Below are 22,259 nucleotides of genomic sequence, written 5' to 3'. Positions count from 1 at the left end.
CGCAGTGTTCTTACAGCTCTACTCCAATCGTATTGTTGTGTTGCTGCCGGCAACTGTTCATTTTTTTTTTGTCGCTGTCTCCATCAATGAACGAGGATACAGTGGTACGTGCAAGTGTTCAAATTTAATGGCAATCAAGGTGTATTATTATTTTGTTTTTTTCTTGCGCGGAAACAAAAATGCCGAAATAGTCAATAATTGTCACAGTTCTCAACGGTGAAAAGTGGATTGATAGTTGTTTTCGGTCGATACTGCAGCAATGCACAGCTGTGCGCTTACAAAAACAACAACTGCAACCAAAACAAATGCACCGAGAACAGCATAACAATGTGGATGGTAATGAGTTGCTGGCATATGTGGCGTCAACTACGGCAAAGGAGGAAGTGGAACAGAAACAAAAGTTTCAAATTGAGGTTTGTGTCTTTGATGATTGCAGCAAAGATGGCACAGCGGATATGTTGAAACTTTGGCAACACAAATTCAATAATTACCGGATACCAATGCATATTGTGCAAAATGAAAGCGGAAAATCCAAAGGAGGTGAACATTTCAAATTCAGAAGCATGAAAAAACGTTAATGGTTTTACTTACTTCATTTAGTGGGGTATGGACGCAATCGCGCTATAGAAGCTGCTACCGGCTTCTATTTGTGCTTTCAAGATATAGACGATGAAATGCTGCCAACGCGCATACAGCAACAATACGCGCTAGCGCGTTATAACAAAGATGCTGTGAGTAATGAGTAAACTTTTAATGTCATTATAATTCAATTAAGTCAAAGTCTTCGCATTAAATTCTCAGCTTATTGGTTGCAAGTTTGTGCGCGCGCCTGCCAATTCAACGTGTCGCTTCGCACGCTGGGCAAACGAATTAGACGAATTAAAATTGACGCTACAAATTTACACTGCTAATGGCCCCACAGTCATCATGCCAACATGGCTATGCCATCGGCAGGTCTACGAACGCATACCTCAGGGTTTTTGTGAACACGGCTATGGCACACCAGAAGATCTCATTTTTTTCTATGCTCACCTTGACCGCGGCGGACGCGTAATGCGCGTCAACGACTGTTTGCTACTCTATCGTTATCATCCCGCGGCTACGACGTTCTCAATTGTAGCGGACACGATTTGGCAATTGCGTATGCAACATTTGCTGATGCATGTGCTGTGTCGTGAGCCGTGGCGCAGTGGTTTCACAATTTGGAATGCTGGAAAGCGGGGACGTAAATTTTTTCGCGACTTGCCGCAAGCGGAAAAATGCAAAGTGCGTGCGTTTTGCGATGTGGATGAGAGTAAGTTCAAACTAAATGCCAGTTTTTTCAGTAAAAATATATTTTATTTATTGCAGAAAAAATTAATAAATCATACAGTCATTACGATGAGGCAGCGCATCGCTTCACATACTTAGTGCCTATTGTGCATTTCAAGCACGCGCGACCACCACTGCTTATTTGCATGAAATTAGATCTCACCAATGGTGCTTTCGAAGAGAATCTAAATAGTTTAAATTTAAGCGAAGGAAGGGACTACGTATTATTTACGTAAGTTAGGCGGAGCAAGAGGAGCATGGATCATTACTTTACACAATATTGATTATATATATTTTGCTGTGTTAACATTGTGAGTTACCCAACCTTATGCAATTGTGATAATGTACAGCAAACAATTTTTACTTATTAAAGTTCATATGAATAGCAGAGAAAAGCAAATTTTCGCTGAAGTGGTTTTGTGTGGAGTATTTCAATTGAAAATTGCGTACACGAGTGTAGTAAAAGCTTAAAGGCTAATCATAATACTTTATACTCAAATAATATATGCCATGCTATGTACAAGGCGGCGCAAAATTAATCACCCTATTGGAATTAATCACCCAAACAGGGTGTAAGCGCCAATTATACATATATCTAACTAGTCCTGCCATAAGTTCTGTTACAAGTTAAGTCCGTTATAAATATGAAATTATAATATTGTACTTTTTTAATGAAGTTAGTTTTAGTTATCATTTAAAAAAAATTTTATTTTCATTCGAAATGGTCACCATTTGCTTGATGTCGCCGCACAAACCAAAAATTGTTTGAGACTCTTTGAATTGCTGTGATGCCTTCGACAGGTAATGTTCTCCAATCCTGACCACAAACTGTAGTCCAGTTGTCACCACTAACAGATCAGGATAAGCAACTTTATTGAGATTACTCTAACGGCTGTCTTTACATTTACATAAAATGAGTTCATATCCAGAAAAAAGAATGAACTGTGTGAAAAATAGCATGTACAATGAATAGTGAACAAATAATCTAAAATGAATCTATAGAGGAGCCAAAAATAGTATAGAATTAGTGATGACACAATGGATTCAGATCTGAACTTCCAAACGACCAATCTTCTGCGGCTATCAACCCAGGAAATTTTGTTTTTTAGCCACTGCTGAGTGGTTTTTGCCATATGGGCTGGAGCGGAATCTTGCTGGAAGATTCGACGCTCTCCATTGAAGAGACTATTGCTCAACTGTTTCACCACGCCTTCTAAGATATCCTCCTGGCACACTTTTGCCCCTGGTACAGAAATAAAGAGATGTAACGCCTTTACAAGGCACGCCCCACTAAACCATTGCGGAGGCTGCATGGTGGCCACGCTGAACCCTTGGAATAACAATTTTTGCGTCTTTAGAAGTTTTATCATAGATTTTGTCGCATTGCTTATTAAAAACTTTTTCAACAGTGAACATTTTCTCATCTTTAAAAAAACATTTTCATGGCCATTGACCGCTTACCACCGAAGAAGCTGCTTGCATTTGTCAACAATAATTTTCTTCAAGTGCGTTGTCAAAAGATGACCAGTTGGGAGACGGAAGACTTTTATGTGGAGATCATCTCTAATTGGTCTTGACATAGATCTGGTTGATAAATTCATTTCCCTGGAAATGATTTTCTGCTTTCTAAGGAGATTTCTGCGAGTTCTTGCTCGAACGGATTTTATTGCTGCACGGGTTCAAACCCCCGAGGACAACCACTTCGAACCACAACCACATTCTCGAAATATTAAGTTTTTTCAGTAATTCGCAAATCTCAGTTGCACTCTTACCACACTTTTAAAATTTGATTTTCCTTAGCTCGTCACTCCATTGCATAGATAACTAGATGTCATAGATAACTAGTGGTGAAACCAAGGCGAATTTATTACAGGTGACAGCAAACACATATAAGTAAAACCCTACATGTATTTGTTGTTGCGTTTGGTGCAAGCATCATGTCAAAATCAGCAAGCAAATGTAAATATACGAATGTAAACATACCAATACATACAAACAAAGCATATCATTTTGACGTAAGCCATACCTACGGCGAAAAATTCAGCTGGGTGAATGCTGTCACCTTATTAAATCCACCTTGGGTGAAACTTATTCATTTTGAGAGAGAGCGCGCCCATGAGGACGTTTCAAAACTTGGCGGCACTCACACATTATGGGATTTTGAACAGCTGATAGGCGAAATGGCAGACTGCCAGAAGAAACGCGCCAAAAATAACAGACGAAAACAGTTCGTTTTTGCTTAATGGAGAAATGACATGTCGAAATGTTTATAATTATTTGCCTTAAAATTAATTCAATTGAAATGTAATAATTTAAGTTTAAGTGAGTTTGTAGAATCCAAAGCTCGTTATATCCTTTTCGACTTCTACTTTTAATTAGTCTTATGTACATAATGTAATTTTATTGAAAACTGTGTGTTGGTTTATGTAAATTTGTATATACGTAAATATTCTATGGTTGAAAAGCGTAGGTAAGGGAACTGAATTTGTATTTGAGATATTTTACAAAAATTAAAGGTAATCTGCTTTAACTTATTCTGTTCGTTGTTTGAGAATTTTTTTTTTTGTTACCCAATTTCTGTGTTATATTAAAAAATCGCAATAAGTCATGTTTTTAATTATAACTTATGTTTTCGCGTACATTACTTTATTATTATTAAATTGCTTTTGTATTTCAGTTTTAAATAATTTCATTTACATATAAATTTTTAAATTTTTTGCTTATTTATGTACATATTTCATACGGATTGTGCTTATTTTTAGTATATGTAGGTGTTTACGAGTGATATAAGGCTATTGGGCAACCGCACACTAAATACTAACCTCAATGGTGGCGTGGAAACTAAAAATTCCAGATCTTTGGTTCAAAAATACCCAATTCATGTTTCTACCGGTGTGGCAATATTGGAAAATGTTATAAAAAATGCACATTTTTCAGCGCTCTCACGAGAAAAAGAGTTTCACATCTAGTCATCTATGAACGAAATTTCGAACGAAACTGAGTACAATTTATGAGTAGTCAATGCATACGAACAAAAGCAAAAATAACGGAACTTTTTTCTGCGAATCTATTCTCGCCGTATGTATTGTAAAACTTGTCACAGAATTTATGGCAAGACTTGGTATATACCGGCAGATTTATAATTTTTGCAAATGGCGTCGTACGTTAATCAAATTTTACACTTGTGAACTGGACAGCTCCAGCATACAAACAGACAAACAATGGAGCGCGTAAAGGTCAAAATAAAGATTTCCATCACTCAAAATATTTTGCTTAGTAAAATAGTTATTCAAAAACAAAATGGACTGATTAATTTTGCGCCACCTTGTATAAAATATTTAGTTTGTTGTTGTTGTTGTTATAACAGCATAAATATTCCCCAAGAGTTTTTTTTTGGAATGCTGCTGAAGTGACCTGTCCTTGGCCGGATATAGATCCGCGTCATTCCGGTAACGGAGAACCGTGGAATATCGTGGAAACGATATTAACATTGGTAACATTAATTTTTTTAAAACTGTTGCTCAAATTCCTCAACATTTTAAAGCATCTGCACGTATCGATAAAGTACATCGAACTCTTCAAATCTCGGCACTGCATTAAAATTACGCGGCACCTTGCAATATTCAGCATATATTTTCTGACTTTCCTCGCTCACTGTTGGTGGCTTAACACTCAAGTATGTATCGTGGCCGTAGTCGTTTAGTGGACGCAAATTTATGCCACGCATAAGCTTAGCCATTTCATTATCGCGTTCGCGTGGTGCCCCAGAAGGCGAGAGCGCGAAAGTACTATTGCTTCCACTACATAATTTTCCCATTTGCACATATTTTTTGTAAATGGCCATGTTCACTTTGGATGGGTTGGTAATCTTGCATCCATACACTTCTTCCATAGGCGGTAGCAGCGATTCAAGTGTAAATGCATCCTGCTCCACCGACTCAGCTTGCTTGGCATCCTTAATAGCATAGCCTGCACTTAAATCCTCGTCGGATGAGCTGTCGTCTGCTTCGGAAGTAGAACTCGATGAATTACTATTGGTGGAACTAGTAGAACTTTGCCCCGTTAGATTGGGATTTTTGCGTGCTTTGCGCTCCTGAATTTGCCGCTGGAATGGTGAGTAATTTGTGCGAAATGTTGGCATGTAACGCAGTGCTAGCTGGCTTATCTCGAATGCTATGTGCTCACTAAGATCGGTCCATTTGAAAGACTGATGATAGTTGGAGTAAGCATCTATCATTTCGAGACCTTTGGAGTGCACACGAAATAGTTCCTTGACAATTTTATTTGAGTCAGAGGTTGAGTAGGGTAGACAGGAGCGCACCTTGTGACGCACCCAATCCGTTATGAGACGTGTTTCATTTTGTGGTGTTAGAGGTTTGTAGACGTTATGCATGTAGTAATCCGTTTGGAGTTCCCAAATAGGCTGATTTTCTGCAATTGCCGGAAAATTAAACAAAATTAACAAATCTTACATACATAAGAAACATACGTTTTGTGTGACTTCTGCTAGGTATATAATAGCCCAGAAATAAGTTTATGCTGTGCTGCTTTTCTGTGTCGCTGAACGTATTGCTGTAATAGCGACTCAACGTTTGCATGATGTCATTGCCCTGTGAGGCCCACGCTGCTGTCTTCCGGTAAGTTTTAATACGGTGCACTAATTGAGAGCCACCATATTGTAGAGCCAGCGTATCACCATGCTCCTCATACAGATTCTCCAACATCGTTACACAATCCGAATCGAATTCCAGTTTTGCCGATTTGACAAAACCCAAAAGCTCCAATTGATGCCCCAGCGCACATTTGCCAATAGCAAATTGTGCTGTGTTTGTGCGATCTAAGCAATCGACGCAATTCGTACGCACTATGCCTTTTTGGAAAGTGTATTCACTACCGCGCGCTTTGAAAAACATACCGGTCTGCTGCACTACGCTCTCCGCTATGTCAGCTAACATTTCCATAACATTGCCACCACCGCGACTCTTGCGGGCCATATCGAAATGTATATGCTTCATGCGGTGTTGCGGCGGCAAAAATTGGTTTAGGTAACGTATGCTATCGACCAGTTCCTTCGATATAATCGATTCATGCTTGCGTTTCTCGTGCTTCTTTACCAGATTCAATATAATAACTGGTGCGCCATAGTGGAATAGCAAACGATCGAAATGACGCGCTGGTGTTTGCGCATATGGATCGCAAATATCCAATTGGATCTGTGGTTTTGGTACCATTTTAACAACGTCCTGAGACCAATGCGAAGGCACTGAGCCACGCATTTGTGTGAAAGAACACATCCGTTGACCATCTGTGACAATTTGTTCCGTCTCAACCTCATTCGCAACATCGCCCTGACAGTTAGCGCCACGTTTAAGAAATCGTGTGCCCGCAAACCGCGTACTACGACGTGCAATTAAGCAAACATTAACATGCCTTCCAAAAACGCTAATACATGACTGGCTAATGTAGCCATGTGTTACCTCTAACAGCCAATCCTTGAGCATTACGCCACGCATTGGCTGCAAGAGGAACGCATTCCAGACAAAGCGCGTACGCGAGTTGCTACGAAACGCATAATTCACACGCTCATCAGGCGCAACTACATTGTTGGTAAGTTTATTCCAATCCGGAAGAGGCTCATCTTGCTCCAAATCCACATTGGGGCCAACAAAGCGTGGTGCTGACTCATTATACTGCAGTGTGCGCGTCAAATCATACGAATACGAGAAATAAAAGTTGCTGCGCCAATCAATGCTTTGAAACATTTTTTTGTAACGCTCTTCGTAAGGATGGGGTGTACGCAATGTTGTCGGCTCATTGACGCGCACCATCACCGTATCCTTTATGGTATATATCAAATGCATGCCAATGTGTGCACAACACTTGCGCTTTGTGACTAGCAGTAAGTAAAAGCCTTCCAGAAAACGAACAAAGCCAAGTACGCCGTAGGCGGATGTAACGCGCGGTGAACTGCCAAGTGTAACCAAGAATCGACGTATTTCAAGTGCATTCAACTCATTCGGGTTCTCATCGATGACAACACGGTCATGTTGGGTACGATCAATGGTAAGCAAACGGAAGCGTGTCTCTCGATTATTGCTGCCAACAAGGTAGAGGCGCTAAAACAGTTACAAAAGAACAATTTATTTGCCAACGCAATGCTTCTTGATAGTTACTCACTGTGCGGGTTTCGTAAAGCACCACCTTCTGTATGGCACTAATAAGAGGATTAAAGAATATATTTGGATTGTCGTTATTCATTTTGCGATTTCAATAACTTAGTTTGGTGATTAATACAATTTGGCTGCAATCAATTATATTTTCTCAAGCGACTTCACATAATTGTGTTGATCAATACAATAATTCAGCTGACTTTTACTTTGGTGATAACACAATTGGTATTGCCAGATTTGTGATTTTTGTGTGGCACACAAAACTGCTTACCAGCCAGAATTACTTGAAAAAATAATTGAAATAGCAGTCTAGTTCAGGCAATCGCCGCCATAGATAACTAGATGTGAAACTTATTCATTTTGAGAGAGAGCGCGCCCATGAGGACGTTTAAAAACTTGGCAGCACTCACACATTATGGGATTTTGAACAGCTGATAGGCGAAATGGCAGACTGCCAGAAGAAACGCGCCGAAAATAACAGACGAAAACAGTTCGTTTTTGCTTAATGGAGAAATGACGTGTTGCAATGTTTATAATTATTTGTCTTAAAATTAATTCAAATGAAATGTAATAATTTGAATTGAAGTGAGTTTGTAGAATCCAAAGCTCGTTATATCCTTTTCGACTTCTACTTTTAATTAGTCTTATGTACATAATGTAATTTTATTGAAAAGTGTGTGTTGGTTTATGTAAATTTGTATATACGTAAACATTCTATGGTTGAAAAGCGTAGGTAAGGGAACTGAGTTTGTGTTTGAGATATTTTACAAAAATTAAAGGTAATCTGCTTTAACTTATTCTGTTCGTTGTTTGAGAATTTTTGTTTTTTGTTACCCACTTTCTGTGTTATATTAAAAAATTGCAATAAGTCATGTTTTTAATTATAACTTATGTTTTTCGGGTTCATAACTTTATTATTATTAAATTACTTATGTATATCAGTTTTAAACAATTTCATTTACATATAAATTTTTAAATTTTTTGCTTATTTATGTACATATTTCATACGGATTGTGTTTATTTTTAGTATATGTAGGTGTTTACGAGTGATATAAGGCTATTGGGCAACCGCACACTAAATACTAACCTCAATGGTGGTGTGGAAACTAAAAATTCCAGACCTTTGGTTCGAAAATACCCAATTCATGTTTCTACCGGTGTGGCAATATTGGAAAATGTTATAAAAAATGCACATTTTTCAGCGCTCTCACGAGAAAAAGAGTTTCACATCTAGTCATCTATGATCGCCGCGCAAAGACGTGTTATTTTCGCTCTTCCGTTGTGGTTAAACAAAACTAGTGGTTTCCTTTAGTGCTTAGTGTTAGCTATTCAATTACAAATCTACCACATTCTTTCTTTTCGGTTAAAATTTATAGTAGCACAAACAGTTGAAAACCAGTGCAGTGTGAAAATGAATGGGGCTGACCCCCCTCTTCAAACAGGTTTCGGCTACTTGACCCGGACATTGACCAACCTGGCAAACGCACGAGATCTGACGATTTCGTACCTCTCCCTCAACACAAACAGAACGATGATCACATTCCGCGATATCTCGTAGCGACCGCTGTGGGACCAAAAGTTGGTGAAGAAATTCGCCCTCTTTCGTCATACAATGTATTCCAGATCGACAAAGGGCTTAAACACATATGCGTCGACTACACCGAAGTGTCTGCACTAAGATCCGGAGATCTGCTCATCAAAACCCTAAACTTAAAGGCAGCTCAAAAGTTTCAGGAAGCAACTTTTATAGGAATAATTCCGGTAAAGATTGCTTCACATAAAGGACTTAATACCTCACAAGGAAGAATCTTCTCCAGGAATATCATCAACCTCCTAGAAGAAGAATTAGTTCAAGGTCTAGCTAGCCAAAAAGTGATTGAGGTTAAGAAAATCATGAAGAAGTATGGAGATAAACTAATACCAACCGGAGCAGCAGTAGTTACTTTCGATCTGGTTCGTAGGCCGGACACAATCAAGCTTGGATGGGAAAGAGTTTGCGTACAAGAATATATCCCAAATCCAATGAGATGTAGAAACTGCCAGAGACTTGGACACACCAAAAATAGATGCCGGAACATGGAACTTTGCAAAGAGTGCGCAACGCCCCCTTCACATGAAAAATGCACCGGAAAATATTGTATAAACTGTGACAGCACCACACACTCATCCTATGATTCGACCTGCCTCAGCTTCCTAAAACACAAAGCAGTCAACAAAATAAAAATCGAACGTCGCTGCACCGTGCGGGAAGCATGGAAGATATATAACAGTAACCCTTCCGCCTACCAAATCGAGCCTTTCACAAAGCGAACAACAAAACCAACAATGGCACAAATAGTTATAAACACCAAACTTAATATAACAAAAAACCCCGAGAAACAAAACGAAACAACAAACACAAAAACTAACCAAAACAACCTACCAAACAATAGTTCACAAACAATTAACAGCACACAAAAGAATATTGATGTAAACAAAGAAACTAAGGTAACAAATGCAGACACTATCAGATACACACAAACAGAAAACCCAACCAAACAGAATACACAAAAAAACAACACGATCACCAGACACAATAACATATCCGCAGAAGATAATAATATGGAAACATCCCCAAGTAGGGAACTACTACTACCTGAGCTAAACGACATCACACCTAATACACACAAAAAGACAAAATACCTACAAGCAAAACAAAATACGCAGAAAACCAGTACAATCACCAGACACAACAACATATGCGCAGAAGATAATAACATGGAAACATCCCCAAGTAGGGAACTAATACTACCTGAGCTAAACGACATCACACCTAATACACACAAAAAGACACCGCCGAAATATACAGAAAAAACTGATTCATTCTTTTAATACCGTAAATGGATTTCGGTCTAAACCTCTCAATAATACAATGGAATATTCAGGGATTTATTAATAATAAATTTGGACTGGAATACCTAACTTCCACACATAATCCAGATATCATATTATTACAGGAAACTCATATCATAAACAAAAACCAACAATTACTTCACCTACCAAACTATCAAATATTTCACCACAACAAACATTTAACGTATGCAAAATCAGGAATAGCAATATTAGTTAAAAATACAATAAAGGCTTCAAATCATAAAACATCCACTAACCAACTTTTGCATCAAACCATAACCATACACGGACTAAAAGACTTACATATTACAAATATCTACAAAGAAACGGACATAAACTTAACACAACAGCTGCTGCAAGACTTACCACAAATAAACTCAGGACATCATATAGTCGCAGGGGACCTAAACGCTCAAAATACACTTTGGGGATCTCAATACAACTCAAGAAGCGGAAATATGTGGGAGTCCTTTGCACATGCTCGCAATCTAGTATTTTTAAATAATGGTGCACCAACACTCCTGAACACAAGGAACACACTTACTTCAGTAGATGTATCTATGGCTTCAAGTGATTTGGCAGGTTGCTTGTCCTGGAGCTGTCCATCCCAACCTATCGCAGGCGACCACTTCTCAATTTTTATACAGAATGGAAGCACCAAGATCGAGAAAAAATTTATAGGGAGATTCAAGGAAAACAAAGCAAACTGGGAACTTTTCCGAAATAAAACAGAACTTTTTGACAATCAATTTCTTAAATCAAATAATGTCAACCAAGAAGCTGCCTTACTTAAAAAGATAATTAGAAAATCAGCAAATGAATCCATGCCAACCAGCCGATGTCCGAAACAGAAAAACTCCCCACTATGGTTTAACGCAGAAATTAACACCCTTATACACGAAAAAAAGAAAGCTTGGAAAAAAGTTAGGGACAGAGAAACTCCAACAAGGATTCTTAACTTCAAAAGATTGTGTGCGCAGGTTAGAAGAGCCTGTAAAAAGGCAAAACAAGAAACGTGGAAATGCTTCGTAAATTCCTTAAGCCCAACGATAGATGCTAAAACATTATGGAGCAAAGTAAGAAAGATTAAATCCAATACCATATCCAGTTTTCCACCAATCTTTACAGAAAACACCGTCATCTCACACCCAGAACAAAAAGCGAATCACCTAGCAAGAGCATGGAGCTCAGTAGGGGCAAACGCCAAATTCGATAGAAGCCTCATACAAGAAAAATTAAATATGAACATTGACAGCTTGGAATGCCCTGGAAACAACCTAAACTTCATTATAGACACAGTAACACTCTCAGAATTGCATTTTGCACTCCAAAACGCAAAAGGAACATCGCCTGGCAAGGACAAAATTACTTATACCATGATAAAAAATTCGTCAAGTGTCCTCAAAACAAGATTGTGCCAACTTTACAGCAATATTCTTAAAAACTTCCACATGACTGGAAGCAAGCAGTACTAGCGCCCATTCCGAAGACGGGTAAGAACCAGAATTCAACCGAAGGATACCGACCCATTTCCTTACTCCCTGTACTGTCGAAAATTTTTGACAAAATAGTGACAAGAAGATTATGGGAAGCATGTGATGAAAAAATACTCAAAATTCAACATGCATACATGGCAAACCACGGAGCACACACACTTTGTCACCTATTAGAAACAAAAACAAAAAACAACCTAAACCATCAAAAACACTGCTTAATCGTGTCTGAAGACCTCGAAAAAGCATTCGACAGGGTAGTATCAACAGTTGTAATAAAGGAGCTACACGATTGGGGCATACCCAAAGTAGTTTTGAAATTAGCATCATCCTTTCTCTCGCACAGAAGAATCTCCGTGAAAGTAGATGGTTACCTATCTCAGAATTACATACTAGATAATGGAATTCCGCAAGGCTCCCCATTCTCAGTATTTCTCTTTAATGCTTACACAAATACACTGTCAAAAACATTAAAAGGGATAAGTGGAATTGACTTCATTGGCATCTATGCAGATAACATCTTCGCATTGTCTTCAGGTACTCAAGAGAACGTATCACAAAGCCTCAACGCCATTGACAAAAGAATACACGAATGGTCGAAAAAAACGGGAGCAGTAATTCCAGCCGACAAAACTGAAGCTTTACACCTTTGCCGAAAGAGAAACTGTAACGCAACATCTATCACACTGAGAAACAAACGCGTCGAATTGAAAAGCAAAATGAGAATCTTGGGTATAACCTTCACAAGGAATCTTCTATGGAATGAGCACATAAAAACAATCACAACAAAACTTAGTAAAGTACAGAACTTACTCAAAGTTATATGTTCAAGGAAAAAGGGTCCTCATATCGAAACAGCACTTGACATTTGCCGGTCACTAACTGAAGGAGTAACACAACATTGTATCAGCCTCTACGGATACACCTCTGAAAATAATAAAAACAAAATAAATACAGCGTTTAATCACTGTTTTAGAATAGCAGCTGGATTACTAATGGCAACACCAACAGAAGCTGTAAGAGTCGAAGCGCGCTACAACGACTTTCAATGGCTACTCCGAAGTCGATCCGCAAAGCTGGCGGCAAAATCTATCACAACCGTGTCGCATCCCCTACATAACGACTTTTGGAAACGCATAACCAGCCGAAACCCGGTTAGTCAGAGCTATAGAAGCACCTGCAGCATTGCGGCTATATCTAAATACCTACTGGATACGCATACGCCAATACCACCTAAACCACCAGACACATTTAAGACAAACAAAAACATTTCAATAGATATTTCACTAAACACCTTCCACAAAAATAACACCTCACAAGAAGCTTACAAAAAGATATTCTTAACATATAAAGCAAACTGTAAAGCTGATATTTTTTATTATACTGATGGCTCTTTACTCGAAGAATCACCATCTTATGCTGTTGTAGAACAACGGAAGGACGGAACCTTCCAAACAATCCATCAAGCTCTTCTTCCACCAAATGCTGGTATTTTCAATGCCGAACTAGCAGCAATTAGTTTCGCCGTCCACCACGCTGCCAAAAACAACAAACGGACCGTCATATTCTCGGACAGCTTGAGTGTGCTAAAATCGCTAACAAATAGAAACAGTGAAGCGCACCGATATGTAATGGGAAGAACAAATACACAGAACGAAATTAAACTAATATGGATACCAGGTCATATGGGAATAACAGGCAACGAGCTAGCGGACAAATCTGCGAAACAAACGTTTAACATCCCACTCGTAGCGGAGACTCCTTGCTTAACCACAGTAATGACAAACTTCCATAAATTCTATCTCAGAACACTAAGAGATAGCTTGTGGGAATCGTCAACCTGTTTCTTAAGGGCCCACAACCTCAAATGCGAACGACCAAATTACCACAAAGATCTCTCACGCGAAAAATGCATCACAATAGCCAGAACAAGTCTAGGTGTAACGAAATTTATATCTGAACGCTACTACAGCCGCGCAACCCCACGAGAATGCAGGCGGTGTAATACACTCCTTAGCATAGAACACATTCTAAAGGACTGCCCCATCTCGAGCTACAGCAGCAATCTAACAACAACTCTAGACTGCAGCAAGGAAGTTACAATTAAGATACTAAACGACGCCTTCAAAAAACACAATCTGCTGCACGAAATTTGAACACGCTTGCGAGGCAAAATGGTCCAGTAACCGAGCCTCCAAAATATATTTTACAAATTAATTTGTAAAGTATAAATTTAATAATAATAATAATAATAATTGAAATAGTAGGATTTACAAATAAATCACAAGTTACCTGAAGAAAAAAAAAAACACTTCATCTGAGTTGATCTAGAAATGTTTGCGTTGTCCAAAACAAACTACCATAAAAATACTTTATACTCATCTTTTCTTTCAATTTTCCATTTTATCATTTCAAACTGTAAACTGTAAATTTAAAACTGGCGCAAGAGCAGAGGTGCACAAAAGACGTGATTCCACAAAAACTAAATTTATTTATTTACAAAAAGTTCTATCATATGCTTTCAGATCCCAAGTTTTCGTCATGGGTAGTTCTTGTAGAACGTACTTTTGTTCACATATGCACTAATTACCAATAAATCCACAAAATTAATCTACCCGTGCACATATGACAGATTACCTCCGACATTGACAATCAGCTGTCAATACTGTTGTGAAAGGTTTTACTTCATAGAAACTATTTTTGTGGAATATTTCGGTGTTTTGGTTTGTTTCATTATTATTAACGATGTGGAGAAATGACAAGGAAAAGGAGTAGATAATTTAATTGCGTAATTTGCTGCTAATAATAAACAGTTGGAGGAAATCCAATGCGCATTCGAAATTCGATATTACATTTTATAGTACGCGCTTTTTTCGGTTATATGAATGCATAGTTAATAATACCTATAACATTTTTGTTAGGTTAGAATTAGGTCTAATATTTTACTTTGACGGTTTTCTTTGCACTCGTAAAAATATTGATCTATTACACCGATATCACAGGATTATATGTAAAAAAGTATATTTTTATCTAGGATTATTTTATAATCTCAGATTTTGGGAGAGAAATTTCGTATCGGAAATCTCGCTTTTTAATTTCGGATTGAGATTAAACACGAAAAAGTAGACCATCTACTTATATGTGAACGTATTATAATCGTGAACATTTGCTCAAAAATTTGCGGCTGAACAAACCTGTTACCTGAATCGACCATATGGGAACGCCGACAGTCAGCTGTTCTTATTGCCAACAGCGCGAATAACATCAATAGTCCGTAAATTATTTCCAGTGCAATTTAATTTAAAATAATAATACAAAAAAACGTTCAAATGAATACCATACGTCCATGTGGCTGCAAAGGTGTACGCACATGCCTACAGTGTGAAAAAGATTTCAACATTCTAAAACCCTCACTACAAGACCAACTGAAAAAATTGCAAGCGTTTTCATTTTGCCCAATATGTGAGCGGCTCTTTGAAGGCTGGGATCCATGGGAGGTGCGCACTCAACATCCAGAACACAACAATGTCGAAGGGTTGCCATTTTCTGGAATATATGTGGAAGAGCAATTTCTTAGTACAACTGAGGGTGAAATGTTAATACAAAACTTAGATGCGTTGACTTGGGCAACATCCCAAAGTGGGCGACGCAAACAAAATTTTGGACCCAAAACAAATTTTCGACAACGAAAGTTAAAAAATGGCACTTTTAATGGTTTCCCACAAAGTACCCGTTTCATACAGGAGCGTTTACGACAGGTGCCTTTGTTGGCCGACTTTCAAACTATTGAACAATGCTCATTGGAGTATGAACCGGCAAAGGGTGCATCCATTGATCCACATGTAGATGATTGCTGGATATGGGGCGAACGTGTGGTAACAGTGAACTGTCTCGGTGATGCGGTACTCACATTGACTGCCTTCGATGCCTCTGCTACGCCAACGAAATATAATTTAGGTTTGGTGTCGAAATACGATAAACAATTGATTTTGCCTTTGATCGATAAGGAAGAATTTGATTTATTTAAGGAAAAAGTTATTCGTGTGCCCATGCCAAAGTAAGCGTTCGGCTCATGTCTATATATTTGTTACAAAGTTTCAATGCTCATTTTTAATACTTTTCAGCCTGTCTTTGATTGTGATGTACGGACCTCCGCGTTATCAATTTGAACACTCAGTTTTGCGTGAAGACATCAAAACACGTCGAGTATGTATTGCTTATAGGGAATTTACACCAATGTATATAGATGGAGAAGACAAATTGAAGGGCAATGAGGTAACACTAAATGCACAGAACTACTGGTTAGACATGAAAGAATTGTAATTTAAGGTAGTGTTACAAATCGTAATCGTTCTTAAAAATAAAAAGTTGGAAAAGGATATTTTTAATTTTTTTTATAATTCTTTCATGAAACAATTATGACAAGTGAGTAAAATTCTTACCACATTCAAATTCTTATATGTACATTAAATCAGAAATATTCTTCAGTCAAGATATTCAGCCGTCATCGATTGTGAGGTTTCTTCAATATAAGCACTTTCCCCTCCACCATCTCCACTCTCTTCATTAATAATACTCATCTGCTGGTTAGTACGATTCTTTGCAAATAACTGAGCCGGCATAGTTTTCGGCATTTTTAACCGATGTATGCGCCTTATGTGCGCACGCAAATTGCCACTGGTACTAAGCTCTTTGCCACATATGTCACACTTGTGCTCCTGATGAGCTTCTTTGACATGTGCAAATAAATCCACGGTCTTTACAAACGCTTTACTACAATACTTACAGGCGTGCGACTTTCGCGCATGAGTAAGCAAAAAGGAGGGTGCTGTAAAAGCTTGAGGACAATATTTGCACACGTATATGGAGCGGCCAGCATCATCTGCCCTGAGTGTTGAGAACGGCAATGCAGCCTGTTCTTCGTTCTCACTCTCAAGTGGCGTCTCTTTCTCCTGGTTGGTGGTAACGAGTTCATGGAATTCTTCATCAGGGTCAAACCCAAATTTTAGTATTTCATTAGGCGGAATTCCTTGCACAATTTTTTCTACTGAAGTTACTACAGCACCATCTTCTACTTCTTGACTGTTGCTGCATGTATTACCACCAGCCATTCTTAGGTTAACAGCATTCACTGTGTGCTCCCTAATTAAATCACTACTTGCTTCTTTTTCTTGCTCAGGCAATTCCATATCCACTTCCTTTCGTTTCCGTTTTGCTGGACTGCATAACGAACTCGTCTCCGGTAACTGAGCAGAAATTTCTTGTGTCGTCCCAAAACTTGTTGCGCCTGTTGCATGTGCAAGTAATTGTGTCACACCACCTGTTAGTATAAATGTCGGATTTCTCACGAATTTACGCTTTTGTGCTTGTTTGGTTGCTGTTGTTTGTGTGTGTGATGCAGCCAAATCTAGTTTATCCGAATATATTATAATATTTGCACTCTGGTCTGGTTGTGGTTCTTTCGGTGCTATATCGAAAAACTCTGACAAATTGTTCTCAAATCCCGCATCTTCAATAATCATTTGTTCTGCCATCAATTCTGGTTTATTGCCTTCCTGTTGAAGCGCTTCCTCATAAAGCTGCTTCATTTGTTTATTTGCATCAACCAAGCGTCTGTAGTAGCGATAGTGAGGCTGAAGCTCATTCAAGCAATCTTTGCATATCAACTGTATTTCTTCATCCATTTCAAGTATTGTATGCTGCAAATGTAAATGCTATAGAATTGAATTTACACGTACTTTTTTACAAACCTACTTGCCAATCATTGTACATTTGTAGTACTTCGTGTACAGTTATAAATTTAGTATCTTGACTGCTTGCTTCCATCTCATCTCTTCCCATCGCAATATTGCTCCAACACACATTGTGCTCCCACAAATTATATTCACCTGCTCCCAAGCAAATACGGCACAATTTACGTAGATTAGTAGTATTTAATTCAATTTCCATTTGTTTACAATTTTTGTTGATTCAATAATTTAGCAACGGCTACAAACACAGAAAGCTACTTCTCTTTGATATTATTCTACGCACCAAGTGTCAAACTCTACACTAAGCACGGTTGCTGTTGTTGTTGTAGTAGCAGTAACGCACGGTGGTACAGTTTGATTGCATGGTTCGTAGAAAACAATATATGATATGTACCCAAATTGTTTGATTAATGGGAAGTTGGGAAATATTAATTTCAGTGTGCACTTCTAAAAAAATGCTTATATCAGATTATAACGGAAGTAACTGAACGACAAGAACCGATCACGGCAGTCGATTCTACGTTACCGGAACGACCCGGGCTTATATCCGGCCAAGGTGGATTTAATAAGGTGACAGCATTCACCCAGCTGAATTTTTCGCCGTAGGTATGGCTTACGTCAAAATGATATGCTTTGTTTGTATGTATTGGTATGTTTACATTCGTATGTTTACATTTGCTTGCTGATTTTGACATGATGCTTGCACCAAACGCAACAACAAATACATGTAGGGTTTTACTTATATGTGTTTGCTGTCACCTGTAATAAATTCGCCTTGTATCCGGCTAAAGACTGTCATTCCAGCAGCATTGCCCGTACATGTATTGGGAATATTTCATGAGAGAAATTCTTGGGAATATTTATGCTGCTAAACAACAACAACAGCAACTGACTGTCACCTATTTAACTGTTGGTCTTAGATTTCGTCAATTTGACTTTTAAATAAAATACAATTTAACAAACCTAAGAGCTTTCGAATAGAAATTTATGGATGAGGAATTGAAACTTTTCTTTTGGGAATTTGTCTACAAATATTTGACAATTAAAACCGCCGTTCCCACGACTGTCGGCAACGAATTTCACTAACAGCAAATTTGTATTTGAGTCGACGGCGCCACAAACCAGTCATACGGCAAAGTAAGGCGAAAACGGCAACTGTTCTACTACCATAAATTCTTTTTTGTTCATTTGATGTTTTTGTACTTGGAAATAACGTCCTGTCGAATAATTTCCTAACCAACAACAACCTGTCTATACACAACGAAATATAATACTTGTTTTGACGACAAGAAAAGCAGCAGATTTTTCTTTGATTTATATGCTTCAATACTTTCATTGTCGCTTACGTACTGTGGGTTTTACACGTCACGTTCGTCAAATTGCCGCAACGGCCCCATTGTGATAGTCTTATAAGTGGCCTTCATTATAATCATAGCTTTGTTTTAATGCATAATTCTTCCACAACTTTCAAAGCTCACTAAGTTTGTCGCACAGTTCAAATTCGGTCAACAAGAACACTAATTAGAACATTGCATATGACGGTAGAATTTTTTTCCTGAGAGTTCACACTTGCTCTGTGGTCTTTAAATTTAATAACCACCAAATATTCTGCCTTCAAGTACGTTCACATATAAGTAGATTATCTACTTTTTCGTGCTTTACTCCCAATCCGTAATTAAAGAGTGAGATTACCGAAACAAAATGTTTCTCCCGAAATTTGAGATTATAAAATAATCTTAGATTATTACCACACTTTTTTAAATACAACTCTGAGTTTTCTGTGCAACAGATCATTATTTTTACGCTTGTAAGGAAAAACGTCAAAGTAAAAACTAAATAAAATGGATGCCGGCAAAGAAAACAGGTTCGTATGTAATATCGAATTTCGAATGCGTATTTGTACCATAATTTTTTGTTACCTCAGCAAACATCGTTTACGGATTTTCGCCAACTGTTTATTATTAGCAGCCAATTGCGCAATTAAATTATCTATTCCTTCTGCTTGTCTTTTCTTCATATCGGTTATAATAATTAAACAAACCAAAATATTCCACCAAAGCAATTTCTGCGAAGAAAACCTTCTCAGGACAGTTGGTTGGTTCTACGTAACCGGAACGATTTATATCTGGCCAAGGACTATCACCTCAGCAGCATTCTCCGTATATGTATGGGGAATGTATGCTTCTGCAACAACAACAACAACAACAACAAGAAAAACCTTTCAAAACAGTTTTGACTGATTGTCAATTTTACAGGTAATCTGCCATGTGTGAACGGGTAGATTAATTTTGTGGATTTATTGCTAATTAATGCATATGTGAACTTGATTTTAGATAACATCTAAATAAAATTTCTAAATACAAATTCCTGGTCCGGCAACTCGCTGTATGTAAGCTGTCATTTATTTAATCAGAAACAGCTGATCACCTTACAATTTTTCATTTGTAGTCAACGAGTAAAGGGTGTTTTCATATTCCCAAGTCTAGCAGCTGCTTTCGTATCACAAATTGTTTAAATTTAGCAAGGATTAAGTAATTAAGTTAACATAAATGCGTTTAAATTTAGCACGAATATACGAATGCCAACGAAAATGAGCGCAACACAGCGCTGCTCATATCTTAGCCGAAGGAAAATCTTGTGTTGTTGATAATGATGAAGTGGCTATTGTGTGGGCATAAGAAACTGAAGAAAATGCTGATTGGTTGGAAGCCTATGCATTGGTTTGCATTCTGTGCACTTTGTTTGGTGGCGTTAGGAGCTTACTGGTTCATTTGGTCGTCAGAGGTCCGCATCGAAGAGACCTGGAATAATGGTGAGTGTAAATGTAGGCAAGTTTGTAAAAATACATATTTACGTAAATCAAAATATTTGTGTTACTTGCAGCCATCAAACCGTTGAGCAGAATAGCAGTGGCTGCTAATAAAGATGCAGATAACGTTTTTTCAGGCACACTAACATTAGATAACTTCGATTATGACGAGCAGCTAATAGTGCTGTACAACCGCGTACCAAAAACGGGCTCCACTAGTTTTGTTAACATTGCTTATGATTTGTGCAAACGTAATAAATTTCATGTTTTGCATATAAATGTGACGGCAAATATGCATGTGCTATCGCTGCCCAATCAGGTGAGTAGCGGTGATGAAAATCAATTAATTACTATAAATTATGGGTAAAAATGATTAATAATATTACTCATTTGGTTTTCGACAGATAACGTTTGTGCGTAATGTGACCAAGTGGCACGAAATGAAGCCAGGTAAGAGTGATTGTAAAGTAATGTAGCCCATCCTATGATCCTGAATTGAACTTGCTTTTTTTTATAGCGCTCTATCACGGTCACATGGCGTTTTTGGACTTCTCCAAGTAATTATAATATTATGGCATACATAAATTTGTATTTGTAAGCATTGACATTGCGTTCGTTTGATTTACAGATTTCAAATTGCGCACAAACCTATTTACATTAATATAGTTCGTAAGCCCTTGGATAGGTTAGTTTCATACTATTATTTTCTACGCTATGGTGATAATTATCGTCCGAATTTAGTACGCAAAAAGGCGGGTAATAAAATTGTAAGTACAACATAAGTTTTTAAACGAAGCGTTCACACATACCATATAATTTCGCGTACCCTTTACCATCATAGACTTTCGACGAATGCGTGCTATCGAAGCAACCAGACTGTGATCCAAAAAATATGTGGCTGCAAATACCATTCTTTTGCGGACATGCAGCGGAGTGCTGGCAAGCAAATAATTATTAATGTACTCTATATTTTATATAATTTTTATTCATTTTCATAGGGAGCCCGGTAGTGAATGGGCACTGGGGCAAGCTAAACATAATTTGGTAAACGAATACTTTCTGGTTGGCGTGACAGAGCAAATGGAAGATTTTGTCGATATGCTTGAACGTTCATTGCCGCGGTAAATATCCTTTTTGCAGTAGAAACAAAAAAAAAAAATAAATAAAAAAACAGTTATTCATTAAACACTTTGCTTTTTTGCTGTCAAATTTCAGCATATTTCGCGGTTTTCGTGAACACTATCAACATTCCAATAAATCACATCTGCGCCAAACGTCATGGAAGATTGCACCGAATGACGAGACGATCAATACCATACATAAATCGAAAATCTGGCAAATGGAAAATGAATTGTACGAATTCGCATTGGCACAATTCGAATACAATAAACGCAAATTGACGGTGCCGGATAATAAGCATTTGCAAAAATTTATGTATGAAAAGATACGGCCAAAATGATGGCAGTTGCGGTATGCTTTCGCCAAAAAGACGAAGATGCGCAAGAAATGCACAAAAGCGTAAAAGAACATGCGTAAATGTATATGCAGAATATTTGCAAAGCAGGTTGGCAGCTGGCTGATTGTTAATGTCAGACATTTCATAGCAAAAAAAAGAAAAAGGTGAAATAGTGAAGCCGGCTGTTTTTAACGCGAAATTCCCTAAAACTGCATGCATGCACTGCAGTTTATCAACCCTCCAATAAGTTTAGTCATATTTAGCATATTTAGTTTGTGATGAAGGGTGTTTTATAAGTGCATAAGCAGACTTAACGTTAATTTTAAGTATTTTTTTTGTTTTCAAAATATATTTATTTTTTAACTTATGCACTGCCTA

General features: G+C 37.9%; 5 protein-coding genes across 5 annotated transcripts; 3 read left to right on the top strand and 2 right to left on the bottom strand.

Annotated features, from left to right (window-relative positions):
- On the top strand, positions 1-1,801 carry LOC128863050 (UDP-GlcNAc:betaGal beta-1,3-N-acetylglucosaminyltransferase-like protein 1). The gene is made up of 5 exons (XM_054101948.1): positions 1-104; positions 192-540; positions 601-731; positions 802-1,294; positions 1,351-1,801. The coding sequence occupies exons 1-5, from the start codon at positions 87-89 to the stop codon at positions 1,545-1,547; spliced, it is 1,188 nt and encodes a 395-aa protein (XP_053957923.1). The 5' UTR covers positions 1-86; the 3' UTR covers positions 1,548-1,801.
- A 2,481-nt stretch (positions 1,802-4,282) lies between these two features.
- Positions 4,283-7,838, bottom strand: LOC128863049 (polyphosphoinositide phosphatase). Its single transcript, XM_054101947.1, has 3 exons — positions 7,489-7,838; positions 5,801-7,427; positions 4,283-5,742 (listed from the first exon to the last, which is right to left on the bottom strand). The coding sequence occupies exons 1-3, from the start codon at positions 7,567-7,569 to the stop codon at positions 4,850-4,852; spliced, it is 2,601 nt and encodes an 866-aa protein (XP_053957922.1). The 5' UTR covers positions 7,570-7,838; the 3' UTR covers positions 4,283-4,849.
- Positions 7,839-15,050: 7,212 nt separating this feature from the next.
- Positions 15,051-16,239, top strand: LOC128863305 (alpha-ketoglutarate-dependent dioxygenase alkB homolog 4). The gene is made up of 2 exons (XM_054102415.1): positions 15,051-15,923; positions 15,991-16,239. The coding sequence occupies exons 1-2, from the start codon at positions 15,196-15,198 to the stop codon at positions 16,187-16,189; spliced, it is 927 nt and encodes a 308-aa protein (XP_053958390.1). The 5' UTR covers positions 15,051-15,195; the 3' UTR covers positions 16,190-16,239.
- A 4-nt stretch (positions 16,240-16,243) lies between these two features.
- Positions 16,244-17,937, bottom strand: LOC128863304 (zinc finger protein 236). The gene is made up of 2 exons (XM_054102414.1): positions 17,621-17,937; positions 16,244-17,565 (listed from the first exon to the last, which is right to left on the bottom strand). Exons 1-2 carry the CDS (start codon positions 17,813-17,815, stop codon positions 16,351-16,353), a joined length of 1,410 nt encoding a protein of 469 aa, XP_053958389.1. The 5' UTR covers positions 17,816-17,937; the 3' UTR covers positions 16,244-16,350.
- Positions 17,938-20,028: 2,091 nt separating this feature from the next.
- Positions 20,029-22,044, top strand: LOC128864056 (heparin sulfate O-sulfotransferase). The gene is made up of 8 exons (XM_054103543.1): positions 20,029-20,428; positions 20,500-20,744; positions 20,830-20,875; positions 20,943-20,982; positions 21,054-21,192; positions 21,267-21,364; positions 21,424-21,546; positions 21,641-22,044. Exons 1-8 carry the CDS (start codon positions 20,266-20,268, stop codon positions 21,882-21,884), a joined length of 1,098 nt encoding a protein of 365 aa, XP_053959518.1. The 5' UTR covers positions 20,029-20,265; the 3' UTR covers positions 21,885-22,044.
- The last annotated feature ends 215 nt before the right edge of the window (positions 22,045-22,259 follow it).

This window comes from Anastrepha ludens, chromosome 5, assembly GCF_028408465.1.
Source record: "Anastrepha ludens isolate Willacy chromosome 5, idAnaLude1.1, whole genome shotgun sequence".
Lineage (NCBI taxonomy): Eukaryota > Metazoa > Arthropoda > Insecta > Diptera > Tephritidae > Anastrepha > Anastrepha ludens.
This window is presented reverse-complemented; position numbering and strand designations above follow the sequence as displayed.